The following is a 20,475-nucleotide window of genomic DNA, read 5'->3' on the forward strand; positions in this document are numbered from 1 at the left end:
AATTCCCGCCACCACGCTTGCAAGGTAAAAAACTGTTTGAGAGGGTAAATCCGAATGACATTTAATTTGAATAAAACTAAAACATATTAAGGAATGAAAGGACTCAAACAGTGGTTATATTCAAATTTTTTTTAATTTTTTTTTTTGATGAATGAAGAAAGAATGTACAAGGGGAAATAAGGAGGAGGGAGCAGCCCTTAATTAAGGTGCTAAAAAAAGAAAGTCCTAGAAGAGATATCAAAGCCAATGGCATTCCAAATCGTGTTTGAAGATTTGGAGTGGAAGCTCATCTTCTAGGGTAGACAACATTAGGGGGTAGAGCCAGGATTCAACATGAGGGGTCAAATAATGAGAGTCCGAATAATCTTGTCATAGGGGATCACTGATGTTTTTACACCACACATATTGTGTGGGACCCATATGAGACTTCCCTTTAAATTATATTTAGACATTGTCCCATACATATTAAAAATATAAGCAAATTGTCGAGAATAATAATTTTACCCAGTAACGGTAGCATCATCGGCAATGCCAGAGCCCGGAGGATGCCAAGGAAATCAATGCCAGCGATGGTGGTGGTTACCGAAGACGAAAGGGATTGGAATGAAAAGAAAAACCGGTTCAATTAGGTTCGATTCATATGTTTGTAAAACTAACTGTAAATTCACTTTTTTTTTTTGGTAAAAAAAAGGAGTAAACTTCATTATATAAAATTGTTCAAGTCAGGGAACATGGACGATAACAAAGAGGAATTAATCATGAACATTGTTGAAGTATGCCACCAAGATTTAGAAAGAGCCAAACACCGAGCTCCTTTGGCCAGAAATCAGCCAAGAGATTGGAGTTCTTAGGAACATAGCAAAACAAAACATAATTGAAAACTGAGCAAAGCCTAATAACCTCTGAGACTAAGCTATTACAATTCCAATCAAAGGAAGACTAAAAACCTCTTAAAGCTAAAACAGCTGGCAAACAATCTGAGTTGTTCCTCAGATTTAAAATACCCAAAAAAGTATCCTAAAATCAAGCCGTCCCTAACAGCTTTAAGTTCCAAAACTGTTGCCGATAAACCATATCCCTCTTTGCATTTAAGCTGTAGATTCACTTACATGGATGAATTTTGCGTACCGGGTCGCTTTCCCCTGGCTTCTTTTTCCCTTTCGTTCTTAAAGAAACTAATGTCTCCGCAAAAGTAGCAAAGGAATAGAAACGGTATCCATCCCATGAATGATAAGGTTGACTATTCTTCATTTTTGTCATCTTTTGGGTCTCTGGATTGTACAAAATAGGCTCTGTAAACAGTTGTGGTGCAGCAGCCATCAACAAAATTTCCTGACCATCCTTGGAAAACCCTCTAGAATATACTAAGATCGGGTATCTTACACGAGATTTCATCTCAAAAACTTTGGTCGAGGATTCCATCTTAAAAACTTTGGTCCAAGATTCCCTCACTCCATACTCTTTCATTACCCATAACTCGATCGAATCCCTTCTTAATAATTTGAAACTTACAGTGAGGCACTCTCCAAGATACCCAAGGCAAAGCCACATTTTTGGCTGATAGAAAGGCAACCACGGCATCTCTTGGAACACTTCTTCGTGTAAATCGAAAGACACTATTACATAAGTGCCCCTGTCAATAACATCCTCACCTGTTCTTCGAAAGGCTAGCCAATGAACAAATCCACCCACACAAATGGATGGTTGATGACCGTGAACCCTAATCTCATAAGGAAAAGGATGACAAATGTGTCTCCACTCATGAGAGTCATCACTAACTGTATATACCGCCACAGATGGTACTGCTGCTGCTGTTCCGATACCGATATGGTCATCGTAAGTAATCCTCACCACTTTATATTCCTTGGTTATCGGATCAAGGCCCAACCCGTACAATGCGAAGAGGAATACGTTATTGAGTCCCTTATGTTGTGGAAGTAAAAGGAATTCTCTGGTTGCTGGATTGAGTAACCCTTCGCCCCATTCGCCCCAGCCATAACTGATGCTTGACGTTCTAAAGCTTAAGCAAACCAAGCCATCGCATGAAGCTTTCAACGTGATCAATTCGAATCCCAATCCCAATTCCTTGACGAGTAACTGATGATGATCATGATGATGATGTTCTTCTTCTCCTAATTCTCCTTTCATCTTCTGATCAGTACTAGTTGTACTATTAGTATTAGTATTAGTAGTAGTGCTGAAACAAGATTCAATCTTTGAGGAGTAAAGGGAACCGAGTTTGTTCTCAAGAATGTGAGTTGGGTGTGGGTTTTTCTCAGTTGATCGCTTCAGGTGCTTAACAATGAAACTAGCATCGCTAAATAAAATTTTCCATGGTTTGGATACACACCTGAATCGCATCAAGGACTTTACCGGTAGTCTCGAAAGGATCTCTTCCGTTACTTCTGTTGGCAGTTCTGACGACGACGACGACGAGATTTCTGATTCTTCCATTTATCGCTCCTCCTCGATCGATCGAGTTTGATCGAGTTTTTCTTAATGGACGACGACCGACCGACCGACCGTAAGGAACTAGATAGATAGATCGATTTTGAGAAGATTTTCTCACACCTCACACCTCACAGTACTCTTGGTTGGTTGGGATTTAATTGTATTTATAAAGATTATTGTATAAGGATTTCAAAAAAGATAAGATAATTGTATCCAATTTGAATTTGAGTTGGATGCAATCATGCATGGAGCGGTTTATGAGTTGGGGTTAGAGTTTGATATGGATTACACTTCCTGAATAAATTAAACAACTGACAAACAAAAACTTAATTTCCTATTTAGTCTTAATTAACGAGCTGGGATCGGTTTCCTATATGGATATATATGGAAGCTAAGAGAGTTAGTTATCTACACATTCACGTCTTAATTTCTCTTTTGCGAACTGAACTGTTTCCTCTTCCTTTTTTATCCTCACCATGGAGAGGGAAGAGGCGGGCTCTACTCTTTGCAGCAGCTTGTTCATCAAAGCTAGAAATCAAATTCTCTTCTTCTCCTCCTTTTCTTTCTTTTTATTTATTCTATTCCTATTAATTCTCCTCTCTCTTCTTTCTCACATCTTTCTTCCTATATATTCTCCTTCTACAAAACCCCCCCCCCCCCCTCTCTTTCTTTCTTTTTATTTATTCTATTCCTATTAATTCTCCTCTCTCTTCTTTCTCACATCTTTTCTTCCTATATATTCTCCTTGGAATATATATAAACGTGAGTTAAAGGAAATTTTTGAAAAAAAAATATTATTAAATATTCAAAATACCATTTCTAATGGAAATTAACTCCTCAATCCCTATTTATTCTCTCATATCTCCTCTTTTCTTTATATTTTCTTCCTATGTATTCTCCTTCTATAAACGTGAGTTAAGGGAAATTTTTGAAAAAAATATATTATTAAATATTCAAAATATCATTTCTAATGGAAATTAACTCCTCAGTCCCTATTTATTCTCTTTGGTTTCTTTCTTTTTATTTATTCTATAAGTGCGGATTAAGAAAATTTTGGGAAAAAATTTTATGCACAATTGGGTTCTCTTTCTCTTTTTTTTTTTCAATTTATTTATTTTTCTCTTTTACTTATTTTTTATGTTATTCTTTATTTAATTTTATATTCTTTGTTTTTGTATTTCTTTTGCAATTTTTATTATTTGATTTTATATTGTAAATAAAATGTCTATATATTGTAAGGTAACTAACTACCATTGGTTTGCATCTCTTACCTAAAATTCTTTTTTTATTTGCAAATTTTTTAGGGTTAAAGTCACGTGTATTTTTTTTTAACTGATGATTTAACTTACCTATATCTTGTTGAAAAAAAATACAATTATTAATAATTTACCTATTTTTGTCAAATATATGTGGGCCCCAATCTGAACTTTTATTATTCGCCCCCCCCCACACTATCAAATCCTGGTTCAGCCCCTGACCAGAACTGCAACTCATACATAGGTTGTTGGCGATGATAAATTAATAGAAGCAGTCGGAGAGACTATGGCAACCGCTTCGCCCAAGGTTTATTTTCCCCCTCACGGCCCACTTGTGTTAAGTGGATTGTGAGGGGAAAAAATTGGTTAAAATGTTTCCGTGGATAGGTTTTTTCGGTAAGTTTCTTCTAATCAAACCATACATACTGTTAAAATCATGTTGTATTTTTGTTCTTAATTTTGTACTATAGTAATTAAATTTGATCCCAAATTGAAGTATAGGAATGAGATTTCATATGTGAAATGATCTCGGATGATGATGTTTCATGGAAGCTTGAGAATGTATTTATAAAGTGACACACCAATCAAAAAGTGCAACAATGGTTCACGTAAATTTTCACTTATTGCTTTCATTCTTTTTTTTTTGGTGGTAACCTTCACTTATTGCTTTCCACCCGAAAAACCAGAGGTTGTTGGTTGTTGGTTGTTTTGCACTAATGCTTGAGGGGGAAAACCTGTCTGCGTGCTTGTGCCCGTGTGTGAGAGTGGGAATGGGATGAGCATGTCTATATCGGTTTCACCTTTTAAATTTTAGTAAATAAAATTTGAAGTTTTTTATATAGCACATTAGCACCACCAATTATTATTGGGGTGAAACTAGAGATTTTTAGCTTCTTGTAATCAACGGTTAGGGTTTGGCTACTTATTCAAAAACAAATCAGACGGTTGTCAAAGGAATTGTGGGGTATATATATAAATATGAAACTTTATTTTTATATTTAAAGGTTTAAAATTTTTCAAAGTTTACAAAATTGAGTCCCTAATTCTACCTGGCTCAATCCTCAAATTTTCTAAATCCTAAGTGCTCCTCCGCTTCACCTCCTCCTCCTGCCATTGTTTGTCGCTCCTCCAGATTGGGGAAGCTGCTGAAAAATTGGACGGTTATAACTTGTAAACTTATTGATTTCTAACCAATGAATTCATCAACAATATAGTAGGGTTATATTCACAATCGCTGAGAAATGGTGTCTTTTGCCCGAAAATCCGCTTCGGCCACTACTAGGTTTTTGGTCCTTCATCCAAAGTTTTCGAAGGTTTCCATGGATGGGAGTGAAGGTGGTACGGTCTTTCTGCAATTATATATTTAAAATATTTAATGTTTTTTCTGTAATGGGTTTCTTCTGAACTTTGTGTTTCAAGCTTATATTTTGCATGTTTTTGTAAAATCCGCTGCGTTTGTTTGCTGGAAAAAAAAAGGTGGGGTGGGAAAATTCTTGAAAAGAGTGCAGATTTCTTACTTTTCCCTTAAATTCCAAAATGATAGATTGTTTGGTTGCTTGGGGTGGGTAAGTGAGAGACAAGATTCCTTCTGCTGATGTGGCAGTCCAACTTTCCCACCCCAAGCCATTTTAAAACCCCCACATATTTGGTGGGACTTTGTGGGAAAGTTGGGAAAAGTAAAAAGTGGGACCCACCACTATCACTTTTCTACAAAATTCTTTTCTTTCATTTCCTTCTCCCTCACCTCACTACACATGGGACCTACGTCTTTTTTTTTTTTGGTTTGCCAACCCCGGTTTCCAAGGCTTTGTCTTGACTAATCCGGTGTTCGACTCGGGTCGCACACCTAGCTGTGGTGGGTGAGTCTTCCCAGCAGGAATTTTTTGCAACCACAAGGATTCGATCAAATCCTTTTGTCTTCTAATGTAGTTTTTATTATTTTTTTTCCTATAAACGAACAGCTTCTTCTTCTTTCATTTTCTTATTTTCCTATTTAAGGTTAGTGTTTGCTTAGTGTTTAGTGTTAGGGTTTGCCAAATGAGAAATGACATTTTGCAGGTTTTTATGAACTTTGTGCTCTACTTTTGAACATTCTTCGTTTTCATCTTCCACCGGAAATAACAGCAAAACAAAAACAAGAAACCCAAAAGACAGGTAAAGTTATCACATTGAAATCAGATCACACTTCCTCTGCCTCCTCTTCGGTGAAACATCCAACGGTATGAATCCGATCCAAGGACATATTATTGTAAATTTAAAATACATAATTATAAAAGGGTAAAATAAAAAATAAAAAAAATCAAACTTACACTTAAGTCCTTGCATTTTAACTTACAACCATTGGATCAATTATTATACACGTAGCAATATCTTTATTGTTGGCTGCAGTCAATAGCCGCTCCAGCAAATAAAAATCCGTGAAACTAGCGACTATCCATTAATATACTATAAATTATATGACATTCACTTGAAAAATTACAAGTTATTCACAGTTAAGTTTTGCTATTAAATGGCGGGTAAAATTAGCTAAATACCCTTATTCTTATTTAAGTAATTTAAATTTGAAATTCAAATTACCCAAATGTCCTCTAAACTGTAAAATTACCCAAATACCCTTTGGTGGGTGAAGGTATTCTCCATTCACCCATCTTCTTCCTATCCCTTATCAAAAATAACCCATCACCGCCTGAAACCACAAAACCACCTCCCCATGTCGGAGACAACCGCCCCCACCATTGGCTTTGCCCCTGCTAGAATTCACTCACCGGATATCCAGTGAAAATGTATGTTTTCTAGGTGTAAAATTGTGTAGTCGGACTCCAAAGTGAGAAAGTGGAATATAGAAGTCAAATGAAGGTGCAAGAAATTTAAGCTCGAAATCTCTACTATAGTCCAGCCTTATAATTGGCATGATCAAAAACTCAAAGCTAATTGTTATGGCTTTTGTTATATCGATTCGATGGACAAATCCAGTCTTTCTTTCTACAATTCAAACATAAACCCCTAAAATTCTGTAAATCTTGTTCATTCAGGACAAATTCCGAATCTAAGAGGAGTGTTTTTTTGCAACTGCTGCTAATTCTCACTTCTAATTCTACATGTTTGCAAAATAAAAATAACCGCAAGCACACGGTATCGTGTAATTAACTGATCGATCTTAAGGAGATACTCTACTTTAGAATTTAACCTCTTAATAGTAACGCGAGAGTGCAATGATTCAAAATTTTGATCAATTAATTAAACTAAATGAGTAGTCCTAACACACACATCTAATGCGATCGAATTGAGACTAAAAATAACACAAAATAACCTAACCGTTCATCTTCTAATAAATAAATAAATAAAAGGCAAGAATAATAATAATAAAATACAGAAAATAAATAAAAAAATAATAAAAGGAAAAGAGAGACCTTAATCAAAGAGAGACACGACTATAAGCATCTTTGATTAAGGACCCAAGGGGAAAGGAGAACAATAACGAATATTAAAGAGAAAAAAAATGCTGAAAATAAATAACAAATAAATAAAAGGAAAGTGAAAATCTTAACCAAAGAGAGGCATGACTGTAGGCATCTTTGATCAAGGACTCAGGGGGAAAGGAGAACAATAAATAAATGTTGAAAGATAAATCCTTAGTTAAGAATATGGAGGGGTAGATAGAAGTGGGAATGGAGGGGGGGAGAGAAGATTATTGGCAAAGGTTTCTTACTTGCATCTTTGAATCTCAAATAATAAAAAACTTGAATGAACGATTCGAATCTCAACCAACCGTAACAATCAAATCTAGAATGACCTAGATTTGTAATTACTAGACCCAAAGAAAAATGAATTCTCAAACTTGAAACTTGAACTTGAACTTGAACTTGAACTTGAAATTGAAATTGAAATTGAAGTTGCATTACATAGAAAAATTGAACATAAACATTCAATCTAGAAACCAGAATCCCACAAAACAATCAAAGAGAACTAGATAAAGCCTAAATAAACTAAAGAGAAAGAAAAAGTGTAGACAACCTAAATAAACTAAAGAGAAAAGAAAGTGTGCTCCTCCAAAGCTTCAAAAAACGTTTCTCTTTTGCTGGAGTATGCTCTCCTTTTATAGAGTATTTTCCTAGATTATATGTGATATGATTCTTGACATAGTTTGAATCAAATTCAGAGTTCCTATCTGACTCAATCAAGGAGGGGGGTTTTGGCGTACTATTTGGACTGACTCAGAGAAATCAAATGCACAATTCCACCATTGGATTTGAGGATCAAGAAGTCGTGAAGCTCTCCTCCAAAAATCCGCTTGATCGGACACCGGATGACCATTCAATGAAAGGCTTGATCTAAACTAGACAGAGACACTCAAAAACGGGATTTTTCTCTCTTCCTTCTCTCGAATATGATTTTCCCCCCCCATCTTTTTCCTTCTTTGATCAAGTCCCAAATAGGGAATAAAATATTGAAGCATGCAAGGACTCCTTCTCTCCATGTTTTTTATTTGAGGAAGCTTTTAGAGTGCACTATAACTTAATGAACAAGACTTTCCTTTCTGAAATGGAATACAACATCAAGCTTGGTTCCATTAGGACTCTCTTTGCAGAATTTTCCAATAATACCTCTGTAGATTTGATTGATAATTTCTAATCTCAGCCGTAGATCAAAATTTGCTTCTTTATTTCTAAAATATTTTGGAGTTGGCGGCATAATCACATCTCTAGCTCATCATGCTCCAAATCAGACTCATTTTCGCACTTGAGAATTTGAATGGACCTCTTGACATGTAAAATTGCATGTTTCATACCCAAAACTCCAAATATTTGCTTAAATCTTTAAAAGTTCCAAAATTCGTAAAAACAACATAAAACCCAAGGTAGCTACACTCTAAGTGTGTAAAATGCATGTTTTATGCCCTAAGATTTCACACATAAATGTGCTCATCACTACACATCCACGCATGTCCATCACTGCTCTTTCCATCTTTCGCAATCGCGTAGCTCTTCCTAATTGCAACAAAATCTTCTTCCACCATGTCTCTTCTTGTACCGCCCCTTTTGGTTTCATGCCAATTGCAGCTCGACAAAACCCTAATAGCTACAAGAAACAACCATGCACAAGTACCTCCTTAAAGCAAAGGAAAACGTTAGGAAATCCCCATCTTTTGCTCCCCTTTTCTCTTCTAGAAAACCTACCGGTTCTTATGTTGAACCAAGCTATCGGAATGGTCGCTGCAGCACAGGCCAATCTCATGAGAGTCATCGTTAAGTCGGTTGGTTCGTTGACGACTCCTGAAAACCCTAATAGACCCGAAGAATTAGTAGTTGGTGTTGAGTTGTCATGCGTGGTTAGAGCTCTTTTGAAGAAGATCAAGAGGAGGGTTTTGGTTGGCGATAAGGTGTTGGTAGGGTCCATTGATATCCCATGGGTGAATTCCGACAGTGGGGGCTGTTGTCTCTGGGCCGGGGGAGGGGTGTGGAGGTTTTCGGCAATGGTATACGGTTTCCGGCAAGGCATAAGAAGAAGATGAGTGAAGAGAGAATACCTGCACCCACCTAAGGGTATTTGGGTAATTTTACTGTCGAGGGAGCAGTTGGGCAATTTGAAATCTAAAGTTTAAATAAGGATAAAGGCATTTAGATAATTTACGTGTCATTTAACAACGAAATTTAACTGTGGATAACTTGCAAATTTTCAAGTGAGTGCCATGTAATTTACAGTATAATAGTAAATGGTCACTAGTTTCATTCCAATAATACTAGGTGCTATGTCAAAAACTCTAAAATTTATATTAAATTATTGTATAAAACATCCGAGGACAGAATATTTTTATTGATCAAATGTATGTGGCTAGTCACATTCGGTATACACCGGCTGTCAAAGTGTTTGCAAGCTATAAATGATTAAAATTGTAAAGGAGAGAAGTACTGAAGGAAAACCATAGAAGCAAAATTTGCATGGAAATATAATTAATTTGAGCCACAACACAGTTCTAAAAGTACATCCACATTTTGTGTATAATTTCAGTGTGGTGCAAGCTGGCTCGGATGAACCTTAGATACCAAAAAAAGAAAGTCAGTGTGAGATACCATCATTGAGAAAAAGAAAAATTAAAGAACAATGAAACAGGAAAACATTACAATGTTAAATTACGCATTTTATATAAATACATTATATTATAATGTTTGTGTACCAAAAAGCATTTATATTATAATGATTTTTTTAATAAGTATATTATAATGTTTTATATACTATAAAAAGAGAGGCATTTTATCCTATTCGTTAGTCGACTCAATTTATCCTTTTGATCGTAGGTTAAAAATAAATTTTATTGGAAGAGTTCAAAAGAAAATCTCCTAGACAAAATTATATCAAAATAGCTGGGTTTAATCACCAAATGTTGGACATCTTTAGCTTGTGTACACTCGATGCCAAGAAATCCGCAAGAAAGTTATTGCTCATCTTGACCAAAAGAATAAACTGGACCAACATAACATGAGATGATGCTAATTAAATATAACACAAAATATAATTAACTCAATTTATCAACTCAGTTTATCATCAAAGCAAATATAATCCTATAACTTTTTATGAAAATTGATTCCTCATAAACTGATCCCTTTTGTATATCATCAAATACCTTTATGCTCTTAAACAATGGCTCAAAAGCCCTCCCACAAAATCCAACTGGGGAAACCCAATTGAAGAGCTTATATATATTGTTCCTTGAGGTGGACTAGGATTTAGGTATTCAACTTTCCCTTACATACCGTACTTGCTTATTAAGAACTTCTTGTTGGGTTTTGACAATATTGTTGTATTACATATTGCTAGAGTAACAATGTTTCTACCAATTTATTAGCTAGAGGGGCCTGTTGTTTGGGTATGTCTAAAGTTTGGTGGATGCAACCACCAAGAGGACTTGCACATTTGAACTATGTTCCTGCTGAGAGGATTTCCCCCAGCTTGTTTATTTGAATTTTTTTTTTTTTCTCTTTGGCCAAAAAAAACAAATAGTACTTAGCCCTATTATCTAAGGTTTCTTTTAGACCTTGTGGGGTCATTTTGGGCCAAAATCCATCAAGAACATATATTTTCCCAATTGAATTTTCCTATAGCCCACCCAACATCCTTCATGGGCTTGGTGAAGCCTTGTTTTTTTTGGGGGTAAACTTCTAAATTCTTTCATGCATATTTTGTTCACCAATACTCTCTTAATTTTATGTCTATTACCCAGAACTTATTCTAGAAGACACTTAGCTTTATTATTTTTCAAAATACCCCACTAAATGGTATGGCTACTTACCCTACTAGATTCCTAAATGAAAAGAAGAGTGATATTTTTATTTATTATTAATTAATTTTTTAACTTAGTTCTTACATTACATGATAGACGAAGCTACTCTACAGTGTCCAAGTGAACAACCATCCAATAATTAGCAACTACCTCTCAATGAACGCAAATCCATCCCTACCTGTTTCCAATCCTTGAATTATATATTTTTAAGCCAGCCTGTGGGAAAAAAAAAAAACAACTTAACAACAGTTACTTTGGCTCATTAGGGTTAAAAATAGATAAATAAATAAAGGACCCATGGTTCTTACTTTGATTTCATTAGGGTTAAAAATAGATAACCAACACATGGCTCATTAAAAATAGATAAATAAATAAAAAACATGGTAATAAATAAAGGACCCATGGTACTTACTTTGATTCATTAGGGTTAAAAATAGATAAACAACACATGTAATGCGAGTTGGTAGGCGAGATTGAAACAACACATGTAATGCGAGTTGGTAGTCAAGATTGAATCTTGACTACCTGTTTTAATTTTATTTTTTTAATACTTTTTAAAACTACAACACTGAAAAGAAGAAAAAAAACAAGACAGTAATTGACCATTGACCATGATAGTGATCTTAGCTCAGTGTTGTGCATTAATTGCACTGAAGCCAAATGCGATAAAAGACTCATGGTGCATGTTGCGTCTAGAACTTCTTCGAGGGCCGAATATTGAGATGACCACCTTAAGAGCTCTCCAATCAAGTTGGAATAACTGGGATGCCTGCACACATAAAGAAAGCAAGAACGGTCCGGCCTAGTTTTGGCCGGGGAACCGCCTCCGACGCTCAAGTCAGCCTAGGCAACAATAAGAGTTCTTGAGAGAGTTCTCAAGAACGTAATGAGTAATTATTCAGATGAAAGTTATCGTACCTTTCTCCATGTAGGAGGTGGGTTTATATAGAAGTTACCTGAAGGCGGCGATTCCTTAAGTTTTGGATCCATAGTTGATGAGTGAATGGAGTCTTTTTGGAATAACGGCTCCTTCTTTGTCGGACCAGATAAAGCCGTTATCTGATGACTCATCTCCCCAATTCTCGGAACGGCTCTCACTAAGTAGCTATCTGTAACTAACTCTCTTGACTTGGCCGTCTTCTTCAACGTCTCTCTTGGACTTAGTCCAAATGGGCTTCTTGAGCTTATTCCGTGCATGTTCCCTGAAGGGGTGAATATGCTTCCTCCCGAGGGGATTTTCTGTGCTTCTCAAGGGAGAACACTATTCCTCCCGAGTCTTCAGAATAATCATGGCCCGAGGGGGTTTTCTGTGCCTCTCAAGGGAGAACACTATTCCTCCGAGTCTTCAGAATAATCATGGCCCGAGGGGGTTTTCTGTGCCTCTCAAGGGAGAACACTATTCCTCCCGAGTCTTCAGAATAATCAAGTCCCGAGTGGGTATGCGTTTTCTCCATAAGGGATTCTCAGAATCCTCCTAAGAGGACTTCCCTTAAGAAGACTTCTCTATCCCGAGTGGGGGTGTACGTTCGTCCCGAGGGGGGGGTCCTCGGGATATATGTTCTCCACAACAGAGCCCCCCATTCCGTGCGATCGGTTTCTCGAGTGTATGGAATGCTTTTCTCATACCTCTTTGAAGGTTTTTTCTTTTGAAGAAATTCCAATGCGTCGTCTTGAATGATAGCCATCATTTCTCTAAAGTCTCGTCGAGTCGAGAAGCCCCCAGCCTGGTTCTCCGAGAGATGCCATTGCCTTTATTAAGGGTGACTACCCGAGTGAGGTCCCGAGTGTAACGCCTTTGAATAATTCCATCTTATGAGAGTCTGCATTGGACTTTCATAAGACTCTCATAAGAGGTGGGGAAATACTCCCGAATGGCTACCCAAGTGAGGTCCCGAGTGTAACGCCTTTGAATAAATTCCATCTCATGAGAGTCTGCATTGGACTTTCATAAGAGGTGGGGAAATACTCCCGAATGGCTACCCGAGTGAGGTCCCGAGTGTAACGCCTTTGAATAAATTCCATCTCATGAGAGTATGCATTGGACTTTCATAAGAGGTGGGGAAATACTCCCGAATGGCTACCCGAGTGAGGTCCCGAGTGTAACGCCTTAGAATAATTCCATCTTATGAGAGTCTGCATTGAACTTTCATAAGAGGTGAGGGAATTCTCCCGAATGGCTACCCGAGTGAGGTCCCGAGTGTAACGCCTTTGAATAATTCCATCTTATGAGAGTCTGCATTGGACTTTCATAAGAGGTGGGGAAATACTCCTGAATGGCTACCCGAGTGAGGTCCCGAGTGTAACGCCTTTGAATAAATTCCATCTCATGAGAGTCTGCATTGGACTTTCATAAGAGGTGGGGAAATACTCCCGAATGGCTACCCGAGTGAGGTCCCGAGTGTAACGCCTTTGAATAAATTCCATCTCATGAGAGTCTGCATTGGACTTTCATAAGAGGAGGGGAAATACTCCCGAATGGCTACCCGAGTGAGGTCCCGAGTGTAACGCCTTTGAATAAATTCCATCTCATGAGAGTCTGCATTGGACTTTCATAAGAGGTGGGGAAATACTCCCGAATGGCTACCCGAGTGAGGTCCCGAGTGTAACGCCTTTGAATAAATTCCATCTCATGAGAGTCTGCATTGGACTTTCATAAGAGGTGGGGAAATACTCCCGAATGGCTACCCAAGTGAGGTCTCGAGTGTAACGCCTTTGAATAATTCCATCTTATGAGAGTATGCATTGGACTTTCATAAGAGGTGGGGAAATACTCCCGAATGGCTACCCGAGTGAGGCCCCAAGTGTAACGCCTTTGAATAATTCCATCTTATGAAAGCCTTTCTTGGTTTTCATAAGAGGTGAGGGAATTCTCCCGAATGGCTATCCGAGTGAGGTCCCGAGTGTAACGCCTTTGAACTCTCTTGGGTTCTTCGTTGATTTGAAGAGCGCTCCTGGGTTCTCGTGAAGAAATGCTTGTGTCTTCTTCGCTATAACTTTCTTTTCAAGAAAAAAGGATGTCAAAAATGGAGACAATAGACTTTATTGAGAATCAAATGGTCTTTTGACTTGGTTGCAAATGCTACATATCTGGACTAACTCTACTGATAGAATTTTCGAATATTCATGGAATTCCAAGTTCGATCAATTGTCTCGCCCGTGGCTAAGCTTTTTAGCTTGTATGTCCCTGGTTTCGTCTCCTGTTCGACGAGATATGGCCCTTCCCATGTGGGTGAGAGCTTGCCTTGGTTTCTTGGGTCTGATGCCGCAACTTTGCGGAGCACTAAGTCACCCACACGATGTCTTCTATTTTTTACTCGAGCATTGAAGTATCCAGCTACTCGGTTCTGATCTCTGTGATTTCGGTATTCTGACATGCTCCGCACTTCGTCTATTAGATCAAGATTGCTCTTCAAGCCTTCTTCGTTTGCTTCTTCATTGAAGTCTGTATATCTCTTTGATTCTGCCAATACCTCTACCGGGACAAGTGCTTTTGTGCCGTAGGCTAGCCGAAAAGGTGTTTCTCCCGTAGGAGTTCTGGCCGTGGTGCGATATGACCAAAGGACGCTTGGTAGTTCTTCAACCCATTTGGTCCGACTTGTCTCCAGACGCTTTTTTATTCCTCCAAAAGCGTCCGATTAGTTATCTCAACTTGCCCATTGCTCTGTGGATACGCCACGGATGAAGTCCTATGTTCGATGTGATATCTTTCACAAAAATTCTTGAAGCCAGCTCCGACAAATTGCTTTCCATTGTCGGTCACAAGGATCTTTGGGATTCCAAATCTGTAGATGATCCTTTCTTGAAAGAACTTCTCCATTTGTTTCTCAGTAATGGATGAGAGAGGTTCAGCTTCCACCCACTTAGTGAAATAGTCGATTGCCACGACCAAATATTCTCTATTGTTGGCGGTCTTAGGGAGCTTTCCCACCAGATCCATTCCCCACATGGCGAAGGGAATCGGACTAGAGACAGATGTAAGAGGGACAGCCGGAATCTTCGGAACAGATGCATGAAGTTGACATTGCTTGCATTTTCTAACATAGTCCATGGCATCTTTTTGAATATTCGGCCAATAAAGGCCTTGGCGTATTATTTTATGTGCCAAAGCCCGACCTCCCATATGTGCTCCACATATTCCTTCGTGTACCTCGGCTAAGGCATATTGGGCTTGAGAAGGGCCAACACACTTTAGAAGAGGTTGTGTGACTGATCTTTTATAAAGTTGTTCTTCAATAATGGTGAACTTTGCTGCTTGATTTTTAACTGCCTTAGCCTCCTTGATGTCTTCTGGGAGGATATCATTCTTCAAATATGATATAATCGGGCTCATCCAACTAGGCTCTTCTTCAACATCCATTGTCTCGGCCTCCCGAATGCTAGGAATTTCTAACTGTTCAATATAAACGGCCTCCCAATTTGTTGCGTCTAGAACTTCTTCGAGGGCCGAATATTGAGATGACCACCTTAAGAGCTCTCCAGTCAAGTTGGAATAACTGGGATGCCTGCACACATAAAGAAAGCAAGAACGGTTCGGCCTAGTTTTGGCTGGGGAACCGCCTCCGACGCTCAAGTCAGCCTAGGCAACAATAAGAGTTCTTGAGAGAGTTCTCAAGAACGTAATGAGTAATTATTCATATGAAAGTTCTTGTACATTTCTCCATGTAGGAGGTGGGTTTATATAGAGGTTACCTGAAGGCGGCGATTCCTTAAGTTTTGGATCCATAGTTGATGAGTGAGTGGAGTCTTTTTGGAATAACGGCTCCTTCTTTGTCGGACCATATAGAGCCGTTATCTGATGACTCATCTCCCCAATTCTCGAAACGGCTCTTACTGAGTAGTTATCTGTAACTAACTCTCTTGACCTGGCCGTCTTCTTCAACGTCTCTCTTGGATTTAGTCCAAATGGGCTTCTTGAGCTTATTCCGTGCATGTTCCCTGAAGGGGTGAATATGCTTCCTCCCGAGGGGGTTTTCTGTGCTTCTCAAGGGAGAACACTATTCCTCCCGAGTCTTCAGAATAATCATGGCCCGAGGGGGTTTTCTGTGCCTCTCAAGGGAGAACACTATTCCTCCCGAGTCTTCAGAATAATCATGGCCCGAGGGGGTTTTCTGTGCCTCTCAAGGGAGAACACTATTCCTCCCGAGTCTTCAGAATAATCAAGTCCCGAGTGGGTATGCGTTTTCTCCATAAGGAATTCTCAGAATCCTCCTAAGAGGACTTCCCTTAAGAATACTTCTCTATCCCGAGTGGGGGTGTACGTTCGTCCCGAGGGGGGGTCCTCGGGATATATGTTCTCCACAACAGTGCACATTAAGAATGAGGCCCGCTCACTTGGAATAATAAGAATTTTAAATTCAAGCTTAACTTCAATATTGCACAATTAATACACAAAACACTAAACTGCCTACCGTTGAAATTCACACCCGTTGTGCTTCCTCCTGCGCAATTTTTGTAGGAGAACCGTAGCCAAATCATTTAAATCCGACCAATTTTTGTGGTAGAACCGAAAAAATCATTTAAATCCGGCCCTGAGAGGATTTAGAAAATTGTTAGACTGTCAAGCTGAATCTTCGAATTCGAAATTTCAGTCGAAATTTCAATATCGACCGTTGAATATCAATGGCTGAGATCAAAATCTTGACCGAAATTTCGATCCAGCCAAAACATTTTTGGCTGACAGTCTTGCACATTTAATAATGTGTAGAACTGAACCAAAGGTCCGATGGATTAATCTCCTAGATTGAATCATTTAGATTGAATCATTGGCTGTTATTTACGGTAAATTTTCTTTTCATAAGAAAATTTTGTCATGATTCACACATTAAGACTCGTATCCTCTTTCATTATTCAACCTTATGAACTCTTTTCATACACACATGACACACCTTGAAATCAAAAAGCTTATACAACCTTAATATTATTACAGAAAAGCACACAACACATAGACTAGGGAAGGAGACGTGAGTCTAGAGGTACCGAGTGGGGTTGCGAAAGTAAAATATAATAGAAAACACATGCAGAGTGCAGACATTCCAGTCTGCTTCATATCCATCTCCTGCAGGTCACAATCATCGATCAGTTGCTCGACTCGTTAAGCCTCCTCCGTTCATCTTCGTGATCTTGATGAGGAACCTTGTCTTCTGCTGCAACACACCAACAGAACAATGAAAACGTCACGTAAAAATCATATCCTGATTCTCTCACATCAGAAACTGAACAATAAGAATGAATTTAATCTTGTGCTCAATTAATAGAAAACCATTACCATGAGAGGAGCTCTGCTGTTTTTCCCCCTTCTTCCCCCACCAAGAAGCAACCGTTCCTTTAATGCTTTCTACCATGCCCTTCCCTACCTCATTGCTCGAGCTAACCGGGTGATTTTCATTTTGATCGGAACCCAATCTCCTAGCCACCTCCGGCGACTCATCTCCCTTCCGCTTATGCAATGCCTCCGATATAACTTCAGAGAGTGCTTTATCTTCATCACTTGGCCTCAATTTCTCTGCTACATATTCCTTCACTGAAACCCCTTTACCAGCTCCTCCAACCTTACCTTCTTCACCTTCTCTCTGCTCCTTTCCCGCCCCTGTTCCTGGAAACTTCGACACCACTGCACTTCCAGCTCCTGCAACTTTCTCATACACAGGGGTAACCACCGCACTTCCAGCTTCTGCAACCTTCCCGTACACAGGAGCTAACTTCTCTGTAACTGTGGCAGCGACCTTACGCCCATATTCACCCAATGTGCCTGACTTATTCGCTTCTCCACCTTCTCCCCTGTTTCACAATTAGAGATAACTATGAAATTTTAAGAACATGGGCTGGTGTGATATAGAGGATATTCAAAATTTTGAATTTCTATTCTATTTTCGTCATTAGCTATGTATACCCGCTCTGTTCCTGGGCTGTACTTCCTTGTGACGGTTTGTTTGGTTCGTTTCCGACAGTTTTGGTTTCAGTGGGAGGCGAATCTGGGGAGAATTGATCATGGCTACCGGTAGATGACCAGGGTTTATGTTCACCTGGGTCATCGGATACTTCCATCTTCCCAAATGAACTGATCAATGGAGTAACCCCTGCTTCTTTCCCACCTGAATTTCAAATTATTAGCAGAGATATATCAGTAATATCAACCTTCGAATTGCTTCTACTGGTTTCTCTTTTAGAAATTCACTTTCAAATCTAGAACCATCATCAAGCAAATTACCTGCGCCAGTAGGATCAGTGACTTTTGACTGATAATTTCCAGGATCAGATTGCTCGACTCGGTTCTTTGGTGCCTGTGGATCTTTCTCCAGGTTTTGTACCTGTGGATTAGTACTTAAACCAGGCCGAGCAGCCGATGACTCGTACACTGAAAAATCCGAGTAAAAATCGTTTCAGATTAAAAGGGAAAAAAGAAAGAAAAGGAAGCTAGTTCACTGCGAATTAGAGAAATCTAGGGGTAGAAGAGTAGATACTGGGTGCTCCATGAACTTCAGGATCTTGTTCTACTTCATCATCATCCTCCTCCTCTTCATCCTCGTTGTGTTCATGATCGTGATCATGGCCATGGCCATGGACATGGATCTTATTACCGAGAGTGTTCTTTATCTTCTTTGCTTTAGCTTTCACTTTCTTTAAAACAGACTTGTCATGTCCGTCTTCGTCATGCATAGCTGTAACAAATTCAATAAAGAAATGCTGAACAAAACTGATAGATCTACCATTACTAACATCCAAGGATGGGAGTTTCTAGCTAATTCTCACCCGTTTGAAGACCCGTGTTCCGTGGTTCTTCTTCGTGACTGTGCCTTTGGATTGGCTGATGTTGAATATCCATCCTGGGAATGAATATAGCCTGGAATTAACACAGAAGAAATGTTTTTTCTCTTGTATAGTTTGCAGACGCTCTTACTTGTTCGGTGAGTTGCAGAAGAATATAAAACTACATGGTTTTTAAGAAGGAAGCCCAGAGGCAAAAGGGCGGTTGCCAGCTGCACATTGTTCCGCTTCCGTTCATCAGGAAGAGACACGTGTGGATATAAATATATAATATAATGCGTGTCGGTTTACACGTTAGGGTTCCTAAGCTCTCCATGTGGCATCGAAGTCATCAACGAAGGAAGCCCTTGCAATCAGGCAATGAAGCCAAACTTGTCATTTGCTTTTCATTTCTGGAATTTTCTTTCGGTAAAGTTCACCTTTTGGATTGAGTTCACACTTAGTGAGTAGAATCAAACTATCCTTCCCAATCTCATCTCCGTCAATCAGAATGGCTTTATAAAGGGTAGTACATTCAAGATAATATCTTGATTGACCATGAAGTAATACACCAAATCAATCAAAAGATGAATGGGAAAATAAATGAATTATGGCTATCAAATAAGATATGAACAAAACTTATGATAGAATAAAGTGGATTTTTATAGAGAAAGTGCTGCAAGCGTATGGGTTTTCTCTTGAAGAAGAAGCTCACAATCTGCTAGTCTCTCCCCCCCTCAAAGATACGTCAAGTTCAACATTGATGGCTCCTCAAGATTGGGATTAAATGGTACACTTTCTGCTGGTGTTGGCGGTATTGCTCGAGACAACCTTGGCCATACCTTATTATGTTTCGCTAGATCAAAGTACAATTTATCTACTCTTCAAGCCATCTAGCCATCAAGAACAACTACAAGAAAATCATTTTCGAAGGAGATAATGAAGCTGTAATCAAGCTTATTAATCACAATGACGATCTGGAACCTTGGAGGATCAAGAATACATTGGATGAGATCCGTTCCCTGAAGCTACATTTTGATTTTATTTCCTTCAATCACATACACAGGGAAGGAAATCATGTGGCAGATAAACTAGCCTCACTTGCTGCCTCCCAACATTCTCTTGATCTCATCTCTGTTAATCCCCCACCCTTGAAAAACTGGTTAATGTATTTTGATGCTACTGGTTGTCCTTTCCCTAGAGGTTTTCGATTTAAATAAATTCCCTTTTCACACAAAAAAAAAAAAAGTATGGGTTTTCTCTTGAGTGGATCAGATAAATCATGTTTTGCATAACCGCTCCCCAATTCTTCATTTTCATTAATGGAAAGCTTACTGAATTTTCCCAACTTTCTAGAGATTTAACGCAAGGAGATCTCCTATCATTTTACTTGTTTGTATTTTTTGCAGAATTACCGTCTAGCTATATAGAGAAAGCAAGAATAAACACAAAAATTAAGGGCATCAAGCTTTGTAAAGGAAGGAACGTATCTCACGCTTGGCCTTTGTTGATGACCTAGTCCAAGTTTTATTCAAAAGAAAGGTGTAGGAAAGGGAGTGAAGAGAATTCGTGAGCTGAAATAAAATTTGAATCGGATTTATGGGTCTGGTTTTTTTATTTTTTTTTTAAATCAACTTTTAATTTCTTCTTCCATTTTGCATATTCCACCTGTTGCACTATTGGAGTGCACTGCTATGAACATCAGACTTTATATTTTTTCTATGGCTCAGCTACTAATAAAAATGG

The 20,475-nt window shown here is 38.6% G+C and overlaps 1 protein-coding gene and 1 pseudogene across 2 annotated transcripts; both read right to left on the reverse strand.

The window, feature by feature from the left end:
• Positions 1-1,101: 1,101 nt before the first annotated feature.
• LOC149030049 (putative F-box protein At3g10240) lies at positions 1,102-2,454 on the reverse strand. The gene has a single exon (XM_089144372.1). It carries the CDS (start codon positions 2,452-2,454, stop codon positions 1,102-1,104), a length of 1,353 nt encoding a protein of 450 aa, XP_089000498.1.
• A 14,423-nt stretch (positions 2,455-16,877) lies between these two features.
• On the reverse strand, positions 16,878-18,875 carry LOC149030050 (low-temperature-induced 65 kDa protein-like; annotated as a pseudogene). The gene is made up of 6 exons (XR_016172862.1): positions 18,736-18,875; positions 18,447-18,644; positions 18,194-18,340; positions 17,876-18,077; positions 17,252-17,844; positions 16,878-17,129 (listed from the first exon to the last, which is right to left on the reverse strand). The product of XR_016172862.1 is annotated as a low-temperature-induced 65 kDa protein-like (transcript).
• Positions 18,876-20,475: the final 1,600 nt, after the last annotated feature.

Source organism: Hakea prostrata, chromosome 1, assembly GCF_041222555.1.
Source record: "Hakea prostrata isolate BN-2017 chromosome 1, UWA_Hpros_2, whole genome shotgun sequence".
NCBI lineage: Eukaryota > Viridiplantae > Streptophyta > Magnoliopsida > Proteales > Proteaceae > Hakea > Hakea prostrata.

Excerpts from the sequence above, each read along its gene's own strand:
- LOC149030049 (XM_089144372.1), bottom strand. The coding sequence starts at position 2,454 with ATGGAAGAATCAGAAATCTCGTCGTCGTCGTCGTCAGAACTGCCAACA.